Source organism: Oncorhynchus gorbuscha, linkage group LG08 (genome assembly GCF_021184085.1).
Source record: "Oncorhynchus gorbuscha isolate QuinsamMale2020 ecotype Even-year linkage group LG08, OgorEven_v1.0, whole genome shotgun sequence".
NCBI classification, from domain to species: Eukaryota; Metazoa; Chordata; class Actinopteri; order Salmoniformes; family Salmonidae; genus Oncorhynchus; species Oncorhynchus gorbuscha.
Genome location: NC_060180.1, coordinates 75,949,975 through 75,972,305, shown reverse-complemented (window position 1 = coordinate 75,972,305; position 22,331 = coordinate 75,949,975). Strand labels below are relative to the sequence as shown.

Genomic DNA, 22,331 nt, shown 5'->3' with positions numbered 1-22,331 from the left:
AGTATCTAGTCTGATAACATACAGTATCTAGTCTAACATACAGTATCTAGTCGTCTAGCATACAGTATCTAGTCAGATAACATACAGTATCTAGTCAGATAACATACAGTATCTAGTCTAACATACAGTATCTAGTCTAACATACAGTATCTAGTCGTCTAACATACAGTATCTAGTCGTCTAGCATACAGTATCTAGTCGTCTAGCATACAGTATCTAGTCAGATAACATACAGTATCTAGTCTAACATACAGTATCTAGTGGTCTAGCATACAGTATCTAGTCAGATAACATACAGTATCTAGTCAGATAACATACAGTATCTAGTCAGATAACATACAGTATCTAGTCAGATAACATACAGTATCTAGTCAGATAACATACAGTATCTAGTCTAACATACAGTATCTAGTCTGATAACATACAGTATCTAGTCTGATAACATACAGTATCTAGTCTAACATACAGTATCTAGCCAGATAACATACAGTATCTAGCCAGATAACATACAGTATCTAGCCAGATAACATACAGTATCTAGTCTGATAACATACAGTATCTAGTCTGATAACATACAGTATCTAGTCTGATAACATACAGTATCTAGTCTAACATACAGTATCTAGCCAGATAACATACAGTATCTAGCCAGATAACATACAGTATCTAGTCAGATAACATACAGTATCTAGTCTGATAACATACAGTATCTAGTCTAACATACAGTATCTAGTCTGATAACATACAGTATCTAGTCTAACATACAGTATCTAGTCTGATAACATACAGTATCTAGTCTAACATACAGTATCTAGTCTGATAACATACAGTATCTAGTCTAACATACAGTATCTAGTCTAACATACAGTATCTAGTCTGATAGCATACAGTATCTAGTCTGATAGCATACAGTATCTAGTCTAGCATACAGTATCTAGTCTAACATACAGTATCTAGTCTAACATACAGTATCTAGTCTAACATACAGTATCTAGTCAGATAACATACAGTATCTAGTCTGATAGCATACAGTATCTAGTCTGATAGCATACAGTATCTAGTCTGATAACATACAGTATCTAGTCTGATAACATACAGTATCTAGTCTGATAACATACAGTATCTAGTCTGATAACATACAGTATCTAGTCTGATAACATACAGTATCTAGTCTAACATACAGTATCTAGTCTGATAGCATACAGTATCTAGTCTGATAACATACAGTATCTAGTCTGATAACATACAGTATCTAGTCTGATAACATACAGTATCTAGTCTGATAGCATACAGTATCTAGTCTAACATACAGTATCTAGTCAGATAACATACAGTATCTAGTCAGATAACATACAGTATCTAGTCAGATAACATACAGTATCTAGTCTGATAAATGAACAGTATCTAGTCTGATAACATACAGTATCTAGTCTAACATACAGTATCTAGTCTAGCATACAGTATCTAGTCAGATAACATACAGTATCTAGTCTAACATACAGTATCTAGTCTGATAGCATACAGTATCTAGTCTGATAGCATACAGTATCTAGTCTGATAGCATACAGTATCTAGTCTGATAGCATACAGTATCTAGTCTGATAAATGAACAGTATCTAGTCTGATAACATACAGTATCTAGTCTAACATACAGTATCTAGTCTAACATACAGTATCTAGTCTGATAGCATACAGTATCTAGTCTGATAACATACAGTATCTAGTCTGATAACATACAGTATCTAGTCTAACATACAGTATCTAGCCAGATAACATACAGTATCTAGCCAGATAACATACAGTATCTAGCCAGATAACATACAGTATCTAGTCTGATAACATACAGTATCTAGTCTGATAACATACAGTATCTAGTCTGATAACATACAGTATCTAGTCTGATAACATACAGTATCTAGTCTGATAACATACAGTATCTAGTCTGATAGCATACAGTATCTAGTCTGATAGCATACAGTATCTAGTCTGATAGCATACAGTATCTAGTCTGATAACATACAGTATCTAGTCTGATAACATACAGTATCTAGTCTGATAACATACAGTATCTAGTCTGATAACATACAGTATCTAGTCTGATAACATACAGTATCTAGTCTGATAGCATACAGTATCTAGTCTGATAGCATACAGTATCTAGTCTGATAGCATACAGTATCTAGTCTGATAGCATACAGTATCTAGTCTGATAGCATACAGTATCTAGTCTGATAGCATACAGTATCTAGTCTAGCATACAGTATCTAGTCTAACATACAGTATCTAGTCTGATAGCATACAGTATCTAGTCTGATAGCATACAGTATCTAGTCTGATAACATACAGTATCTAGTCTGATAACATACAGTATCTAGTCTGATAACATACAGTATCTAGTCTGATAACATACAGTATCTAGTCTGATAACATACAGTATCTAGTCAGGTAACATACAGTATCTAGTCTGATAGCATACAGTATCTAGTCTGATAGCATACAGTATCTAGTCTGATAGCATACAGTATCTAGTCTGATAACATACAGTATCTAGTCTAACATACAGTATCTAGTCGTCTAGCATACAGTATCTAGTCAGATAACATACAGTATCTAGTCAGATAACATACAGTATCTAGTCTAACATACAGTATCTAGTCTAACATACAGTATCTAGTCTAACATACAGTATCTAGTCGTCTAGCATACAGTATCTAGTCGTCTAGCATACAGTATCTAGTTGTCTAGCATACAGTATCTAGTCAGATAACATACAGTATCTAGTCTAACATACAGTATCTAGTGGTCTAGCATACAGTATCTAGTCAGATAACATACAGTATCTAGTCAGATAACATACAGTATCTAGTCAGATAACATACAGTATCTAGTCAGATAACATACAGTATCTAGTCTAACATACAGTATCTAGTCTAACATACAGTATCTAGTCTGATAACATACAGTATCTAGTCTAACATACAGTATCTAGTCAGATAACATACAGTATCTAGTCAGATAACATACAGTATCTAGTCAGATAACATACAGTATCTAGTCTGATAAATGAACAGTATCTAGTCTGATAACATACAGTATCTAGTCTAACATACAGTATCTAGTCTAGCATACAGTATCTAGTCTAGCATACAGTATCTAGTCTAACATACAGTATCTAGTCTGATAGCATACAGTATCTAGTCTGATAGCATACAGTATCTAGTCTGATAGCATACAGTATCTAGTCTAACATACAGTATCTAGTCTGATAAATGAACAGTCTATAGTCAGATAACATACAGTATCTAGTCTAACATACAGTATCTAGTCTAACATACAGTATCTAGTCTAGCATACAGTATCTAGTCTGATAACATACAGTATCTAGTCTGATAACATACAGTATCTAGTCTAACATACAGTATCTAGCCAGATAACATACAGTATCTAGCCAGATAACATACAGTATCTAGTCTGATAACATACAGTATCTAGTCTGATAACATACAGTATCTAGTCTAACATACAGTATCTAGCCAGATAACATACAGTATCTAGCCAGATAACATACAGTATCTAGCCAGATAACATACAGTATCTAGCCAGATAACATACAGTATCTAGTCAGATAACATACAGTATCTAGTCTAACATACAGTATCTAGTCTGATAACATACAGTATCTAGTCTAACATACAGTATCTAGTCTGATAACATACAGTATCTAGTCTAACATACAGTATCTAGTCTAACATACAGTATCTAGTCTAACATACAGTATCTAGTCTAACATACAGTATCTAGTCTAACATACAGTATCTAGTCTGATAGCATACAGTATCTAGTCTGATAGCATACAGTATCTAGTCTGATAGCATACAGTATCTAGTCTAGCATACAGTATCTAGTCTAGCATACAGTATCTAGTCTAACATACAGTATCTAGTCTAACATACAGTATCTAGTCTAACATACAGTATCTAGTCAGATAACATACAGTATCTAGTCTGATAGCATACAGTATCTAGTCTGATAGCATACAGTATCTAGTCTGATAACATACAGTATCTAGTCTGATAACATACAGTATCTAGTCTGATAACATACAGTATCTAGTCTGATAACATACAGTATCTAGTCTGATAACATACAGTATCTAGTCTGATAACATACAGTATCTAGTCTGATAACATACAGTATCTAGTCTGATAACATACAGTATCTAGTCTGATAACATACAGTATCTAGTCTGATAACATACAGTATCTAGTCTGATAACATACAGTATCTAGTCTGATAACATACAGTATCTAGTCTGATAACATACAGTATCTAGTCTGATAGCATACAGTATCTAGTCTGATAGCATACAGTATCTAGTCTGATAGCATACAGTATCTAGTCTGATAGCATACAGTATCTAGTCTGATAGCATACAGTATCTAGTCTGATAACATACAGTATCTAGTCTGATAACATACTGTATGCTAGACTAGATACTGTATCTAGTCTGATAGCATACAGTATCTAGTCAGATAACATACAGTATCTAGTCAGATAACATACAGTATCTAGTCAGATAACATACAGTATCTAGTCTGATAGCATACAGTATCTAGTCTGATAAATGAACAGTCTATAGTCAGATAACATACAGTATCTAGTCTGATAGCATACAGTATCTAGTCTGATAGCATACAGTATCTAGTCTGATAGCATACAGTATCTAGTCTGATAGCATACAGTATCTAGTCTGATAGCATACAGTATCTAGTCTGATAGCATACAGTATCTAGTCTAACATACAGTATCTAGTCTGATAACATACAGTATCTAGTCTGATAACATACAGTATCTAGTCTAACATACATTATCTAGTCTGATAGCATACAGTATCTAGTCTAACAGCATACAGTATCTAGTCTAACAGCATACAGTATCTAGTCTAACAGCATACAGTATCTAGTCTAACAGCATACAGTATCTAGTCTAACAGCATACAGTATCTAGTCTAACAGCATACAGTATCTAGTCTAACAGCATACAGTATCTAGTCTAACAGCATACAGTATCTAGTCTAACATACAGTATCTAGTCTAACATACAGTATCTAGTCTAACATACAGTATCTAGTCAGATAACATACAGTATCTAGTCAGATAACATACAGTATCTAGTCTGATAGCATACAGTATCTAGTCTGATAGCATACAGTATCTAGTCTGATAGCATACAGTATCTAGTCTGATAGCATACAGTATCTAGTCTGATAGCATACAGTATCTAGTCTGATAGCATACAGTATCTAGTCTGATAACATACAGTATCTAGTCTGATAACATACAGTATCTAGTCTGATAACATACAGTATCTAGTCTGATAACATACAGTATCTAGTCTGATAACATACAGTATCTAGTCTGATAACATACAGTATCTAGTCTGATAACATACAGTATCTAGTCTGATAACATACAGTATCTAGTCTGATAGCATACAGTATCTAGTCTGATAGCATACAGTATCTAGTCTGATAGCATACAGTATCTAGTCTGATAGCATACAGTATCTAGTCTAGCATACAGTATCTAGTCAGATAACATACAGTATCTAGTCTAACATACAGTATCTAGTCTGATAGCATACAGTATCTAGTCTGATAGCATACAGTATCTAGTCTAACATACAGTATCTAGTCTGATAAATGAACAGTCTATAGTCAGATAACATACAGTATCTAGTCTAACATACAGTATCTAGTCTAACATACAGTATCTAGTCTGATAGCATACAGTATCTAGTCTGATAATATACAGTATCTAGTCTGATAACATACAGTATCTAGTCTAACATACAGTATCTAGCCAGATAACATACAGTATCTAGCCAGATAACATACAGTATCTAGCCAGATAACATACAGTATCTAGCCAGATAACATACAGTATCTAGCCAGATAACATACAGTATCTAGCCAGATAACATACAGTATCTAGTCTGATAACATACAGTATCTAGTCTGATAACATACAGTATCTAGTCTGATAACATACAGTATCTAGTCTAACATACAGTATCTAGTCTGATAACATACAGTATCTAGTCTGATAACATACAGTATCTAGTCTGATAACATACAGTATCTAGTCTGATAACATACAGTATCTAGTCTGATAACATACAGTATCTAGTCTGATAGCATACAGTATCTAGTCTGATAGCATACAGTATCTAGTCTAACATACAGTATCTAGTCTGACATACAGTATCTAGTCTAACATACAGTATCTAGTCTAACATACAGTATCTAGTCTAACATACAGTATCTAGTCTAACATACAGTATCTAGTCTAACATACAGTATCTAGTCTAACATACAGTATCTAGTCTGATAGCATACAGTATCTAGTCTGATAGCATACAGTATCTAGTCTGATAGCATACAGTATCTAGTCTGATAACATACAGTATCTAGTCTAACATACAGTATCTAGTCTGATAACATACAGTATCTAGTCTGATAACATACAGTATCTAGTCTGATAACATACAGTATCTAGTCTGATAACATACAGTCTATAGTCTGATAAATGAACAGTCTATAGTCTGATAAATGAACAGTCTATAGTCTGATAAATGAACAGTCTATAGTCTCAAAGCATACAGTATCTAGTCTGATAAATGAACAGTCTATAGTCAGATAACATACAGTATCTAGTCTCAAAGCATACAGTATCTAGTCTGATAACATACAGTAGACGACTCATATTCTGTTCTTCTGAAAAACATTTTCTTCGTATCGTGTTTCTTTAGACCTGACTAAATAAATGGATTTATTGTGACGGTGTGTACTTTATGATCCAAAGGCGCATATCAGCGTGGACAATAACCATCTGCCAACATGGCCGCTGCAGCCCTTCGTCACTGATCGTCTTGTGTTTTGTGTGAAGGAGTGTTTTTGCGAGAAAGTTTGGCGTGCCTTAATGCTGTGCTTTCTGCCTGCTTTCCTCTACTCTCTCCTATCCTCTACACTCCTCTACTCTCCCCCCTCCTCCCTCTCCTCTACTCTCCCTCCTCTCCCCCGCCTCCCTCTACTCTCCCTCTCCTCTACTCTTCCTCTACTCTCCCTCTCCTCTACTCTCCCTCTCCTCTACTCTCCCTCTCCTCTACTCTCCCTCTCCTCTACTCTCCCTCTCCTCTACTCTCTCTCCCCTCTCCTCTCCTCCCTCTCCTCTACTCTCCCCCTCCTCCCCTCTACTCTCCCCCTCCTCCCTCCTCCCTCCTCCCTCTACTCTCCCTCCCTCCTCCCTCTACTCTCCTCCCTCCTCCCTCTACTCTCCTCCCTCCTCCCTCTACTCTCCCCCTCCTCCCTCTACTCTCCCCCTCCTCCCTCTACTCTCCCCCTCTCCTCCTCTACTCTCCCTCCCTCCTCCTCTACTCTCCCTCCCTCCTCCTCTACTCTCCCCCCTCCTCCTCTACTCTCCCCCTACTCCCTCTACTCTCCCCCTACTCCCTCCTCCCCCCTCCTCCCTCCCTCGCGTGTCTCTGCTCTGCCCAGTAGATGAGTCAGACCCAGGCCAGTCCACTGAGTCCTGGGGAGAGTCTGAGGGGAGGTTAGTGACTCCCTGCAGGATGTACTCAGCAGGTAACTGTACTGCAGCTTCGGCCTGGGTCCTCTAGACATGTGTATGTAGGTGTCTTGTCTCGACGTAGTGACTTCAGCAGCTTGTAAGCCACACTATCTGCTATGCTGTAAACACACATGCTGTGCTGTAAACACATGTGGTGTGGGTCTTGTCCGGGATCACATCAAGTTGTATCATGCCAGGTCTAACCCACGCTGCTGTGCTACACAGTAAACACACATGAGCATGTGACCTGTCCTCCCTATCTGTCTGCTCTCTCTGGCTTCCTTCTCCCTGTCTGTCTGCTCTCTTGGGCTTCCTTCTCCCTGTCTGTCTGCTCTCTTGGGCTTCCTTCTCTCTGTCTGTGCTTTCTCGGGCTTCCTTCTCCCTGTCTGTCTGCTCTCTCGGGCTTCCTTCTCCCTGTCTGTCTGCTCTCTCGGGCTTCCTTCTCCCTATCTGTCTGCTCTCTCTGGCTTCCTCCTCCCTGTCTGCCTGCCTGCTCTTTCTGGCTTCCTCCTCCCTGTCTGCCTGCCTGCCTGCTCTCTCTGGCTTCCTCTTCCCTGTCTGCCTGCCTGCCTGCTCTCTCTGGCTTCCTCTTCCCTGTCTGTCTGCCTGCCTGCTCTCTCTGGCTTCCTCTTCCCTGTCTGTCTGCCTGCCTGCTCTCTCTGGCTTCCTCTTCCCTGTCTGTCTGCCTGCCTGCTCTCTCTGGCTACCTCTTCCCTGTCTTGTCTGCCTGCCTGCTCTCTCTGGCTTCCTCTTCCCTGTCTGTCTGCCTGCCTGCTCTCTCTGTCTTGCTAGCTAGCTCACGTCATACAGGTCTGTATGTTGTTGACTTGATCCTATTATTAGTGATACGGTACCAACTGTGCCGACTACAACGAATGTTTTTCTTTGACCCCCCCCCCTCTCTACTTGCTAACAGTTTGTGCGGGATGGAGAGATGGTGTGAATGATGAGGTTGTGGGGGGGTCAAAGGGTGGGGTGCAATTTGGGATTCACTCCTTGTTGGTTTGGAGAGATGTGTATTTGTCTCTAAGTCTAACCCTGTCCTAACTCTGTAGATAAAGATGGCCCGGATAAGAAGAAAGTCAAGAAGGAGTCTGGGGGGAGTAAGAAGGCCCCGGTTAATCTCCTGTTTGGCTACCCGCTGTCAGAACGCAAGCAGATGGCCCTCCTGATGCAGATGACCGCCAGGGACAACAGCCCAGGTTAGTCAGAACACATTCATGCCCTGTCTCCTCCTTCACTCTCTCTCTCTCTCCTACCCACTCTCTCTCTCTCTCCTACTCCCTCTCTCTCTCTCTCTCCTACTCCCTCTCTCTCTCCTACCCACTCTCTCTCTCTCTCCTTCTCTCTCTCTCCTACTCCCTCTCTCTCTCCTACTCTCTCTCTCTCTCCTACTCCCTCTCTCTCTCCTACTCCCTCTCTCTCTCTCTCTCTCTCTCTCTCTCTCTACTCCGTCTCTCTCTCCTACTCCCTCTCTCTCTCTCTCTACTCCCTCTCTCTCTCCTACTCCCTCTCTCTCTCCTACTCCCTCTCTCTCTCTCTCTTCTCTCCCTCTCTCTCTCTCTCTCTCCCTCCCTCTCTCTCTACTCCCCACCCTCTCTCTCTCCTACTCCCTCTCTCTCTCTCCTACTCCCACTCTCTCTCTCTTCTCTCCCTCTCTCTCTACTCCCTCTCTCTCTCTCTCCCTACTCCCTCTCTCTCTCTTCTACTCCCTCTCTCTCTCTTCTACTCCCTCTCTCTCTCCTACTCCCTCTCTCTCTCCTACTCCCTCTCTCTCCTACTCCCTCTCTCTCTCCTACTCCCTCTCTCTCTCCTACTCCCTCTCTCTCTCCTACTCCCTCTCTCTCCTACTCCCTCTCTCTCTCCTACTCCCTCTCTCTCTCCTACTCCCTCTCTCTCTTTCTCTTACCCTCTCTCTCTCTCCTACTCCCTCTCTCTCTCCTACTCTCTCTCCTACTCTCTCTCCTACTCTCTCTCCTACTCCCTCTCTCTCTCCTACTCCCTCTCTCTCTCCTACTCCCTCTCTCTCTCTTCTACTCCCTCTCCTCTCTCTCTCCTACTCCCACCCTCTCTCCTCTCCTCTCCCACCCTCTCTCTCTCCTACTCCCTCCCTCTCTCTCTCCTACTCCCACCCTCTCTCTCTCTTCTACTCCCTCTCTCTCTCCTACTCCCTCTCTCTCTCTTCTACTCCCTCTCTCTCTCTTCTACTCCCTCTCTCTCTCTTCTACTCCCTCTCTCTCTCTTCTACTCCCTCTCTCTCTCCTACTCCCTCTCTCTCTCCTACTCCCTCTCTCTCTCCTACTCCCTCTCTCTCTCCTCTCCCTCTCTCTCTCCTACTCCCTCTCTCTCTCCTACTCCCTCTCTCTCTCCTACTCCCTCTCTCTCTCCTACTCCCTCTCTCTCTCCTCTCCCTCTCTCTCTTTCTCTCCTCTCTCTCTCTCTCCTACTCTCTCTCTCTCCTACTCTCTCTCCTACTCTCTCTCCTACTCTCTCTCCTACTCCCTCTCTCTCTCCTACTCTCTCTCCTACTCCCTCTCTCTCTCCTACTCCCTCTCTCTCCTACTCCCTCTCTCTCTCCTACTCCCTCTCTCTCCTACTCCCTCTCTCTCTCCTACTCCCTCTCTCTCTCCTACTCCCTCTCTCTCTCCTACTCCCTCTCTCTCTCCTACTCCCTCTCTCTCTCCCTACTCCCTCTCTCTCTCCTACTCCCTCTCCTCTCTCCTACTCCCTCTCTCTCTCCTACCCCTCTCTCTCTCTCTCTCCCTCTCTCTCTACTCTCTCTCTCTCTCTCCTACTCCCTCTCTCTCTCCCTACTCCCTCTCTCTCTCTCTCCCTCTCCTACTCTCTCTCCTACCCTCTCTCTCTCTCCTACCCTCTCTCTCTCTCCTACCCTCGTATCAACCTATAGGGATGTGGTAAGGACAATAGTTATAAGGATGAGTCATAATGCTAAACAACAGCCTTAAAGATAATGGACCTCCCCAGTGTCAGTTTGTTTTGGTTGAGTGTTAGAATATCTCTAGTCTTTCTGACTCTTTCTCTCTCACCTCCCCTCCAGACTCGACCCCTAGCCACCCGTCCCAGGCCCCCACGGTGCAGAAGAAGCTCCCCAGCAGCACGGCCTCCAGAGCGAGGGACAAGGTGAACAAGAGGAACGAGCGTGGCGAGACACCGCTACACATGGCCGCCATACGAGGGGATGCCAAGCATGTCAAGGAGCTTATCAGCCTCAGAGCTGACGTCAACATTAAAGACTTTGCCGGTAAAAGAACACCTAGTGGTTAGAGTGTAGAGGCGGCAGGGTAGCCTAGTGGTTAGAGTGTAGAGGCGGCAGGGTAGCCTAGTGGTTAGAGTGTAGAGGCGGCAGGGTAGCCTAGTGGTTAGAGTGTAGAGGCGGCAGGGTAGCCTAGTGGTTAGAGGCGGCAGGGTAGCCTAGTGGTTAGAGGCGGCAGGGTAGCCTAGTGGTTAGAGGCGGCAGGGTAGCCTAGTGGTTAGAGTGTAGAGGCGGCAGGGTAGCCTAGTGGTTAGAGGCGGCAGGGTAGCCTAGTGGTTAGAGGCGGCAGGGTAGCCTAGTGGTTAGAGGCGGCAGGGCCTAGCCTAGTGGTTAGAGGCGGCAGGGTAGCCTAGTGGTTAGAGGCGGCAGGGTAGCCTAGTGGTTAGAGGCGGCAGGGTAGCCTAGTGGTTAGAGGCGGCAGGGTAGCCTAGTGGTTAGAGGCGGCAGGGTAGCCTAGTGGTTAGAGGCGGCAGGGTAGCCTAGTGGTTAGAGGCGGCAGGGTAGCCTAGTGGTTAGAGGCGGCAGGGTAGCCTAGTGGTTAGAGTGTAGAGGCGGCAGGGTAACACCTTGATGCAACGATAAGGGTCTTTTATAGTGCAGAGATTTGCAAAAGTGTTGAGGATTCAGTTCATACTCAATGTTACGTTGCCCGGTAGTACTTTGTTTAAATGTGTCCCGTAGAAACAATGAATCAAGTATTTCATAGGTTAGTACTGTGTAGTTTGGGGCGGCAGGTAGCCTAGTGGTTAGAGTGTAGAGGTGGCAGGGTAGCCTAGTGGTTAGAGTGTAGAGGTGGCAGGGTAGCCTAGTGGTTAGAGTGTAGAGGTGGCAGGGTAGCCTAGTGGTTAGAGTGTAGAGGTGGCAGGGTAGCCTAGTGGTTAGAGCGTAGGGGCGGCAGGGTAGCCTAGTGGTTAGAGCGTAGGGGCGGCAGGGTAGCCTAGTGGTTAGAGCGTAGGGGCGGCAGGGTAGCCTAGTGGTTAGAGCGTAGGGGCGGCAGGGTAGCATAGTGGTTAGAGCGTAGGGGCGGCAGGGTAGCCTAGTGGTTAGAGCGTAGGGGCGGCAGGGTAGCCTAGTGGTTAGAGCGTAGGGGCGGCAGGGTAGCATAGTGGTTAGAGCGTAGGGGCGGCAGGGTAGCCTAGTGGTTATATCACTAGCCACTTTAAACAATGCTACCTTATATAATGTTACTTACCCTACATTATTCATCTCATATGCATATGTATATACTGTACTCTACAACATCGACTGCATCCTTATGTAACACATGTATCACTAGCCACTTTAACTATGCCACTTTGTTTACTTTGTCTACACACTCATCTCATATGTATATACTGTACTCGATACCATCTACTGTATGCTGCTCTGTACCATCACTCATTCATATATCCTTATGTACATGTTCCTTATCCCCTTACACTGTGTATAAGACAGTAGTTTTGGAATTGTTAGTTAGATTACTTGTTGGTTATCACTGCATTGTCGGAACTAGAAGCACAAGCATTTCGCTACACTCGCATTAACATCTGCTAACCATGTGTATGTGACAAATAAAATTTGATTTGATTTGATTTTAGAGCGTAGGGGCGGCAGGGTAGCCTAGTGGTTAGAGCGTAGGGGCGGCAGGGTAGCCTAGTGGTTAGAATGTAGAGGAGGCAGGGTAGCCTAGTGGTTAGAGCGTAGGGGCGGCAGGGTAGCCTAGTGGTTAGAGCGTAGGGGTGGCAGGGTAGCCTAGTGGTTAGAGCGTAGGGGTGGCAGGGTAGCCTAGTGGTTAGAGCGTAGGGGTGGCAGGGTAGCCTAGTGGTTAGAGCGTTGGACTATAACCGAAAGGTTCCTGGATTGAATCCCCGAGCAAACAAGGTAAAAATCTGTCGTTCTGCCCCTTGAGGCAGTTAACCCACTGTTCCCTGATTGGCCGTCATTGTAAATAAGAATGAGTTCTTAACCTACTTACTTAGTGGAAGAAAAAAAAATAGTATGATAATTATGTTATTACCATTTTTTTTTTAATGCATCCTCTTGTCAGGCTGGACGCCCCTTCACGAGGCGTGTAACCTTGGTTACTACGACGTGGCCAAGGTTCTGATTGCAGCCGGAGCAGAAGTCAACACCCAGGGTCTGGATGACGACACTCCGCTCCACGATGCCTCCAGCAGTGGACACACAGACGTAAGGTTTACTTCCCCCCCGCTCGCTCGCTCGCTCGCTCTATAACCAGGATTACGTTAACCTCTTACCTCCACCCGACACGCAGGCGTCCGTCCCATCTAGACATGCAAATGTTAGGGGGTAGGATCAACAGGTTAACTGACCGTCGAGTAATGATGATGATACAACTTGGTCTAAAGAGAACACGTCATTTATCTACACTTCAAATGAAAATCGCTTTTATTTACAAAGTCCTTCTTACATCAGCTGATATCTCCAAAGTGCTGCACATAAACCCCCCCAAACGGCAAGCAATGCAGTCGTATATTTCTTGTCCTAAACCCATTTTCATAATTATCTGTTCATAAAGGACCATAACGGGTTTCATTAACCACCGGTCCGATTCTCTTCCGTCTAGATTGTGAAGCTGCTGCTGACACACGGAGGAAATGCGTTCCAGGCCAACAAGCGAGGGGAGCGGCCCGTGGACATCGCTGATTCCCACGAGCTGGAGCTCCTCCTAAAGGGAGAGGTGCCCCTCTCAGACCCAGAGGACAGCCCCTCAGGTAGGGTGTCCTGTAGAGGATAGCCAGCCCCTCAGGTAGGGTGTCCTGTAGAGGTGCCCCTCAGGTAGGGTGTCCTGTAGAGGTGCCCCTCAGGTAGGGTGTCCTGTAGAGGATAGCCCCTCTCAGACCCAGAGGACAGCCCCTCAGGTAGGGTGTCCTGTAGAGGATAGCCAGCCCCTCAGGTAGGGTGTCCTGTAGAGGATAGCCAGCCCCTCAGGTAGGGTGTCCTGTAGAGGATAGCCAGCCCCTCAGGTAGGGTGTCCTGTAGAGGATAGCCAGCCCCTCAGGTAGGGTGTCCTGTAGAGGATAGCCAGCCCCTCAGGTAGGGTGTCCTGTAGAGGATAGCCAGCCCCTCAGGTAGGGTGTCCTGTAGAGGATAGCCAGCCCCTCAGGTAGGGTGTCCTGTAGAGGATAGCCAGCCCCTCAGGTAGGGTGTCCTGTAGAGGATAGCCCCTCTCAGACCCAGAGGACAGCCCCTCAGGTAGGGTGTCCTGTAGAGGATAGCCAGCCCCTCAGGTAGGGTGTCCTGTAGAGGATAGCCAGCCCCTCAGGTAGGGTGTCCTGTAGAGGATAGCCAGCCCCTCAGGTAGGGTGTCCTGTGAGGATAGCCAGCCCCTCAGGTAGGGTGTCCTGTAGAGGATAGCCAGCCCCTCAGGTAGGGTGTCCTGTAGAGGATAGCCGCCCCCCCCACCCCAGGTAGGGTGTCCAGTAGAGGATAGCCACCCCCCCCCCGGCAGGGTGTCCTGTTGAGGTGTATCTTTGCCATTAGGTGGTGTTTTTATCGTATTTAAAAAAAGTTTATTCTATTTTGTGATTTCAAAAATAAAGGTGTGTGTGTGTGTTATAGATCTCTCATTATATTTGGTTGCATATGGTAATTTTACCTTTTTTAATTCAACTTAATTTAAAAACAAGGTTGTAATTATTGTGTACCTCAACACTATACAAACACTGGCAATCAAACAAGATTTGAATTCCTCCATTTTCCTTATGTTCTCTCTACAGAGTCAGAAGGCCCTCCGTCGGTGAATCCCTCCAGCGTGGACGTTGATGACGACCACCTGGATGACTCGGACGTGGAAAAGGACTCTGAAGGAAAGCAGAGCACCGTGAAGGCCTCATCCTCCATGTCCGGCCTGGATGAGTATGAGTTCAAAGACGAAGAGGACTTGAGTAAAGCCCTGAACGATCGACACATCCTCCGGAGAGAGCTGAGGGAGAAGGAAAGGAATCATTTGGTGAAGCAGAGCAATAAAGGGGGCGGGAGCGGCTCAGTCCAGTCCTCGAAGTCTAAGAAGACGAAGACGTCATCCCGTGTTCGCTACTGCAGCTCGGATAGTTCCAGTGATGAGATGGAGATGCCAACAGAGAGAAGGAGCTCTCCGACCTGCTCCAACGGCTCTGAGGGACACAAGGCGTCAGACGCCAGCAGGACTAAGAAAGAGAACCTCTGCAGCCTCACGACTTCCGAACAGAAAGACAAAAGCAGCAAAGTCAAGAAAAAGAACAAGAACCAGAGCAAGAACAAGGAGAACCAGGAGGACGAGAAGGAGAACAGCAAAGCTCTGGTGTTTTCCGTAGCCACAGTGTCTGTGTCGGAGACACACATTGACAAGAACAGCCGAGGACTCTGTGGGGACGAGGACTCGTTCAAAATCTCCTTCAGTCCCAAGGACGACTCGTCCGTCCACCTTTTCCACCTGTCCGCCACCGTCAAGTCCCCAAAGCTCAACTACGGTCTGGCCGACAAGCAGCCGTCCTCCAACCCGCTCAAACAGGAGAACGCCAAGATGACGTGCGTTTCGATTGCCGAAGGCCCCTGTCCGCCAGATGGTGTCAAGTACAACCACTACAACCCAGAGTCTGAGTTCTGCACGGAGAGCTCCAGTAGTAAAGGCTGCAAGCACAAGGAGAAGAGCAAGCACCACCAGAAGGACGTCGCCGTGGACTGTAGCGTCGGGGGCGGCGGCTCCAGTTCGCATAATAAAGAACGCAGCGTGGTCCACAGCTCTGACGGTGGTGCCTTACGGAAGACTGACAAAGATGGCAAAGTGGTCAAAAAACATAAACTAAAACACAAGGAGAAGAACAACCACTGCAGGGAGTATGAGGCGGACAGGGAGAGGAACCGCCACCGGCAGAAGGACGGCGGCAGGAAGGACAGCCAAAAGAACCAGGAGTTCGACAGGGAGTTCTGGAAAGAGAACTTCTTCAATGACGACGAACCTCCGCCTCCAGGGAAAACTGAGACCGAGAGGGAGGACGGCTCTCCTGTGACGGAAGAGAGAGGGACGAAAGAAATATACCCCTCTAGCATCGGCAATGAGACGAGGCTGAGAGAGGTGCAAGAGAAGGATAAAGACAAGGTGGTGAAGAAGGAAGGGAAGGAAACCTCTGCTGTCTGTAAAGAGAAAGGAGGAAAAGATGGTAACCCCAGTGAGCGTGAGGAGAGGACAGAGTGCCTCAGCTCCACCTCTGGACCGACTACCTCTCTTCCGGAGGAGACTCAGCATAACACTACAAGCGTGAAAGATGAACCGGAGGATAAACCGGTACCGGAGACCATGTCTTCGGCTGATCTAGCCCGACTGGATGCCTCTGAGAAAGACCAGCGGGACAAATCTGACAGGAGGCCTTCTGTAAAAGAACGGGAGACTGATAAAAAGAATCCCGATAAGGAGAAGAAGGTTAAGATGGAGCACCTGGAGAAATCAGAGAATTCGCAAAATTCCATGGATCGCTGGAGGGAGAAGGAGAGGATGGCGTCTGGCTCATCTCATTTGTCCCCTGGTGACAAGAACCACAAAGAGAGCGAAAAGCTCAGAGCCTTGTCCACGACAAAAAAACATGAAGAGAGCAAGGACAAGAAGAGCAAAGAGAAGCCCGATAAGAAGAGCGAGAGGGAGAGGCAGGAGAGGGAGTACAGAGACAAAGATAGGATAGGCTGGGATAACAAAGGAAAACCACCTTCAGAGAAATGCACTGATCAAAGTAAATTGGATCGTGCTAAGGAGAAAGACAAAGACTGCGATAAGAAGAAAAGGGAAAAATCTAAAGACGGCTCTTCATCTGCCTCTAACCTGAAGCTCTCCTTGGAGGAGAAGAAAGGCTATGTGTCTGAAAGTGGCAAGACCACACCAGCAAAACTGCTAAAGGAGGAGGTCCTGAAAACGCCAGAGAAAGACCGAGACCGAAGAGACAGAGAATCCAGAGACTTTGACCGGCACAGAGATCGAGACAAAGATCGTCACAAGAGCGACAAGGACCGTTCCAAGGAGGGCAGCAAGGCCTGTAAGACCAAATCCTACGAGACTGAGACTGACCGAGACAACAGGTCCAAAGCTAAAGCCTCGCCTGCCACCCGGGAAGAGAAGCGACCCAAAGAGAAACGTCTGGTCAACGAGGACCTGAGGCAGACCAGCTTCGAACGAATGCTGAGTCTGAAGGACCAGGAGATTGAACAGTGGCACCGGAAGCATCTAGAAAAGATCAAACAGAAGGAGAGAGAGAGGATGAAACAACGACCCTCCTCTACGACAACAGATCCAGGGAAGCTCAAAAGCAAAGCCAAGACGATGTCCTTGTCATCTGGAGAACAGTTTTCGAGCAAAGAACTGCTTCGCTCCAAGAGCTCCGAAGGCTCTGGCGACGCTCATGGCCGGGACCGAGACAAACCTATAAAGGAGAGTACCAGCTCCAGGACCATGTCCCTAGACGGGAAAACACTCTCCTCCCTCAGTGGGAAGTTGATGGCTGGTATTGAGAACAGCTTGAGCAGGTCCCCCAAGCCGGAGAGCGAGCGGTCGGGTCTCATGTCCAGATCAGTGTCCATGTTCTCCATGGCCAGTTCTGAGGACTCCTGTCAGGCAACCATGTTGACGCCGAGACCCGTAGAGTACGACTCGGATATGACCCTGGATGCCTCCCAGGACTCTCAGCCGCTTTTCCAACTGTCTTCCCTCCTCTCACAGTCTAGATCACCTGCCGTTCACGACAAAGACCACAACGGTCTTCCAGACTCAGCGCAAGGTAACAGGACTCCGCTGCAGAGCCGACACACTTCCCCTTACCTTATAGCTATTCTGGACGAGGAAGCAAACTCTGCGACGGCAGGTAAACATTTTGAAACTCTGTCAAAGGCCAGCGTGGTGCCTGCTGCTCAACCAAATGAAGAGCCTTCAGGTTTTCAGCTTCCTTCAGAAACCTGTGCAGATCTGGAGGAGAGCCAGAGTCAAAGGGGTCCTACTCAGATGCTTCCAAATCTCCCTAATGCAAGAACATATGCAGATCTCAACACAGAGAGTGAAGGTAACACCGCTCCAAGAACCGATGCAGATCTCAACACCGCTTCAGGTGTCCATCTTCCACCTCAAGCGTCCAACACCAGAGATCCTCTTGTAAAGGACTCCTCAACACTTCAACAGGCTAGTGTCCAACAGCTAGCTACGCCAGAACAGAGAGGGTTTTCTTCCACCTCTGATCCTCTCCTAATACGTGACGTCCAGTGTATCCCCGTTGAGACCTTCACTGCGGCGCCCGAATGTAGCACAAAGTACTTGACGCCACTGGTGACATTATCTTCTCTATCCTGTCAACTGCCGTTCTCCAGCACCGAAACAAACTCATCTCTCTCTGCTAGCCAGTCACGTGAAACCCTTCCAAACACCAGTACGGTGACCTCACAGCAGACAAAGACAGAGATTGGTGGAGATTTGGTTCTTGATCCTAAAGATACAACTCCAGTTGAGTGTGCAGCCAGCAGCTCTGAAAACAGAGTAGCTGTAGAGAGCCTTGACAGTGTGTTAGGAGCGTCTCAACCAGGAGCGATGGACAACCCAGTAGCCTCCACCAGCCGTGTTAGTACAGAGGAATCTATGCAGAGTAGAACCAATGAATCTCAAGAGGACATGGACACTGACGCAAGCTTTCAGGATTGTAAGCAATCCAGATTCTCCAGTGACGTTGTCGACTCCAGCGATCCTCGACCGGGGAAAAACGATCATGCTAGCCAGCATACACTATCTACTGTGTCGCGATGGCCGTGCCTTGAACACAAATCGGAAGAAACTTCTGATACACCTGACAACACATTGGAGAAGAGCAGAGGTCCTGAGGTCATGTCAACAGGAAGGACTAGTTGTCGGTCTTCGTCACAGGGCAGTAATATGGTCACCGTCCCTGAGGTGAAATTAGAGCCGTGCCCAGAGCCAATGGAAGTGGCTTCTACCTCTGAGGAGAGATCAGAAGGACAGACACTGTCCGGTGCTTCTGGACAGTGTAGTAACTTCCAGCAAGGCTCGCAGACAGACCAGAGTGGTAGTAGTGGTAGTTACAGCTGCAGTGGGTTCTCTGCTAGCTCTTCCCCCCAGTCTGGGGACAGAGACTCTGACTCCTCCGGGGCTAAGGCCAAGGTCCGCTCCCTAACCACGGAAGAGGACCAGGACGTCCAGCAGACCCACCCCAGGAAGAGGAAAATGCCAAGGATGTCTACCTCAGACCACGCCGGAGGCAGCACACAACAGGTGGGTTCCTCTGGAGGATAATGGAGGGGGAGAGGTTGGAGGAATAGAGGGATGGGTGTATGGCTGAGAGAGAATGAGGTTTAGGAGGGAGATGGGGAGGAAGAAGGGCGAGAATGGAGTGGTAGATTTAGTAAAGGGTTGACATTTGGGACAAAATATCTTATCTTGGGAACAGTAAAGTTTCTTATCTCCCCTACCTTACTGTATGCCTACCTTACCGTATGCCTCCCCTACCGTACCGTATGCCTCCCCTACCTTACCGTATGCCTCCTCTACCTTACCGTATGCCTCCCCTACCCTACCGTATGCCTCCCCTACCTTATCTTACTGTATGTTTCTTCTCTTCTTTGCTCAGGGGATGGAGAAGCCTCAGCCATCTCTGGCGGCCATCGTAGACTCTCTGAAGCTGGAGGAGATTCAGCCATACCAGACTGAGAGGGCCAACCCTTACTACGAGTTCCTGCACATCCGCAAGAAGATCGAGGATAACCGCAAAGTGCTGCTGAGCGTCACCCCCCAGCCGCCCCAGTATTACGACGAATACGTGACATTTACAGGATCGTACCTGCTAGATGGGAACCCCTTCGGTAAACTCTGTATTCCGACTGTAAGTCTGGAGTTTGATCATTTAAGGGTTTGGTACTCCTTGACTGAAAATCTCTATTGACACTTAAGAGAGCATCTCCACTCCTGTGTTTTATTATTTTATCTCCTCTGTCCTCTCTTGGATCTGCTCTGTCCTCTCTTGGACCTCCTCTGTCCTCGCTTGGATCTCCTCTGTCCTCTCTTAGATCTCCTCTGTCCTCTCTTGGATCTCCTCTGTCCTCGCTTGGATCTCCTCTGTCCTCTCTTGGATCTCCTCTGTCCTCTCTTGGACCTGCTCTGTCCTCTCTTGGACCTGCTCTGTCCTCTCTTGGACCTGCTCTGTCCTCTCTTGGATCTCCTCTGTCCTCTCTTGGACCTCTCTCTTGGACCTGATCTGTCCTCTCTTGGATCTCCTCTGTCCTCTCTTGGACCTGATCTGTCCTCTCTTGGATCTGCTCTCTTTTCCCATTGAATGTTTCTTTATCGCTAATGTCCTCCACTCAAGACACTCCTGCATTAAAGGGTCTTATTAAACAATCTTCAAATGTTTCATGATGTTGTACTGTTTGTAATGTTTATATTAATTTGTCTCGTTAACAGATAACTCCCCCTCCGTCTCTACCGGACCAACTGAAGGAGATGTTTAGACAACAGGAAGTTGTTCGTATGAAGCTACGCTTGCAACACAGCATTGAACGGGTATGTGGATGTGAATTTAAACTCCGTCCTATTTAATTTTCCTTTTTATAGCTTAATCGTACTTATTTAGTAACTGTTATTTACGTGGAAATACTGGTTGACGTTACAAATACAAATAGGAGACTATTTCGTTTTCTTCTGTCTCAACTGTCCCTTCTCCTCCACTCCTTATTCTAGTCTAACTGAACTCTTCTTCTCTCTTCCAGGAAAAGTTAATTGTTTCCAACGAACAGGAAGTGTTACGAGTTCACTACCGGGCTCCACTCCTTAGAACACTTTCCCAATCAGACGCTCCCGTTTAGTGCGTGCACCGTGCTATTGGACGCCGAGGTGTACAACATGCCGCAGGATGCCCAGGCAAGTGGCATGATGTCACGTACTGTAGAAACAGTAAGTTTGTGGTCCTTCTGTAGCTCAGTTGGTAGAGCATGGCGCTCCCGTTAACGCCAGGGTAGTGGGTTCGATTCCAACCACCCATGCGTAGAATGTATGCACACATGACTGTAAAACAGTCGTTTGTATAAAAGCGTCAGCTAAATGGCATTTATTATTATTATATATTATGTATCAATCAGTCACATGCATTTATAATGTACTGTAGAAACAGTCATTTTGTATCAATAAGTCACATTTATTTAAAGTTGGCATCAATCAACTAATCGAATGCATTTATAAATCCCTTTGCTAACAGCAGTTGTATTTTAATATTGTTTTGGCATGACTCAAACACAGTGATTTCCAGTTAACACAGTAACTAACGCTGCCAGTTCTGACCCATAATGGTTTAACAGAACCTAACGCTGCCAGTTCTGATCCATAATGGTTTAACAGAACCATAACGCTGCCCGTTCTGACCCATAATGGTTTAACAGAACACTAACGCTGCCAGTTCTGACCCATAATGGTTTAACAGAACCGTAACGCTGCCAGTTCTGACCCATAATGGTTTAACAGAACCGTAACGCTGCCAGTTCTGACCCATAATGGTTTAACAGAACCGTAACGCTGCCAGTTCTGACCCATCATGGTTTAACAGAACCGTAACGCTGCCCGTTCTGACCCATAATGGTTTAACAGAACCGTAACGCTGCCCGTTCTGACCCATAATGGTTTAACAGAACCGTAACGCTGCCAGTTCTGACCCATAATGGTTTAACAGAACCGTAACTACCCATAATGGTTTAACAGAACCGTAACGCTGCCCGTTCTGACCCATAATGGTTTAACAGAACCGTAACTAACGCTGCCCGTTCTGACCCATAATGGTTTAACAGAACCGTAACTAACGCTGCCCGTTCTGACCCATAATGGTTTAACAGAACCGTGACCCTGACCCATAATGGTTTAACAGAACCGTAACGCTGCCCGTTCTGACCCATAATGGTTTAACAGAACCATAACTAACGCTGCCCGTTCTGACCCATAATGGTTTAACAGAACAGTAACTAACGCTGCCCGTTCTGACCCATAATGGTTTAACAGAACAGTAACTAACGCTGCCCGTTCTGACCCATAATGGTTTAACAGAACCGTAACGCTGCCCGTTCTGACCCATAATGGTTTAACAGAACCGTAACGCTGCCCGTTCTGACCCATAATGGTTTAACAGAACCAGTTCTGACCCATAATGGTTTAACAGAACAGTAACTAACGCTGCCCGTTCTGACCCATAATGGTTTAACAGAACCGTAACGCTGCCAGTTCTGACCCATAATGGTTTAACAGAACCGTAACGCTGCCAGCTCTGACCCATAATGGTTTAACAGAACCGTAACGCTGCCCGTTCTGACCCATAATGGTTTAACAGAACCGTAACGCTGCCCGTTCTGACCCATAATGGTTTAACAGAACCGTAACGCTGCCAGTTCTGACCCATAATGGTTTAACAGAACCGTAACGCTGCCCGTTC

The 22,331-nt window shown here is 45.9% G+C and overlaps 1 protein-coding gene across 1 annotated transcript in view; it reads left to right on the top strand.

The window, feature by feature from the left end:
• Positions 1–22,331, top strand: part of LOC124042190 (ankyrin repeat domain-containing protein 12-like) — a 90,327-nt gene that overhangs the window by 66,217 nt on the left and 1,779 nt on the right. Inside the window, 10 exon segments of the mRNA XM_046360594.1 lie at positions 7,559–7,642; positions 8,684–8,830; positions 10,687–10,890; positions 12,929–13,071; positions 13,469–13,616; positions 14,622–19,138; positions 19,494–19,745; positions 20,324–20,422; positions 20,629–20,703; positions 20,705–20,779. Of these exon segments, the coding sequence (XP_046216550.1) occupies positions 7,559–7,642; positions 8,684–8,830; positions 10,687–10,890; positions 12,929–13,071; positions 13,469–13,616; positions 14,622–19,138; positions 19,494–19,745; positions 20,324–20,422; positions 20,629–20,703; positions 20,705–20,779 (5,744 nt within the window).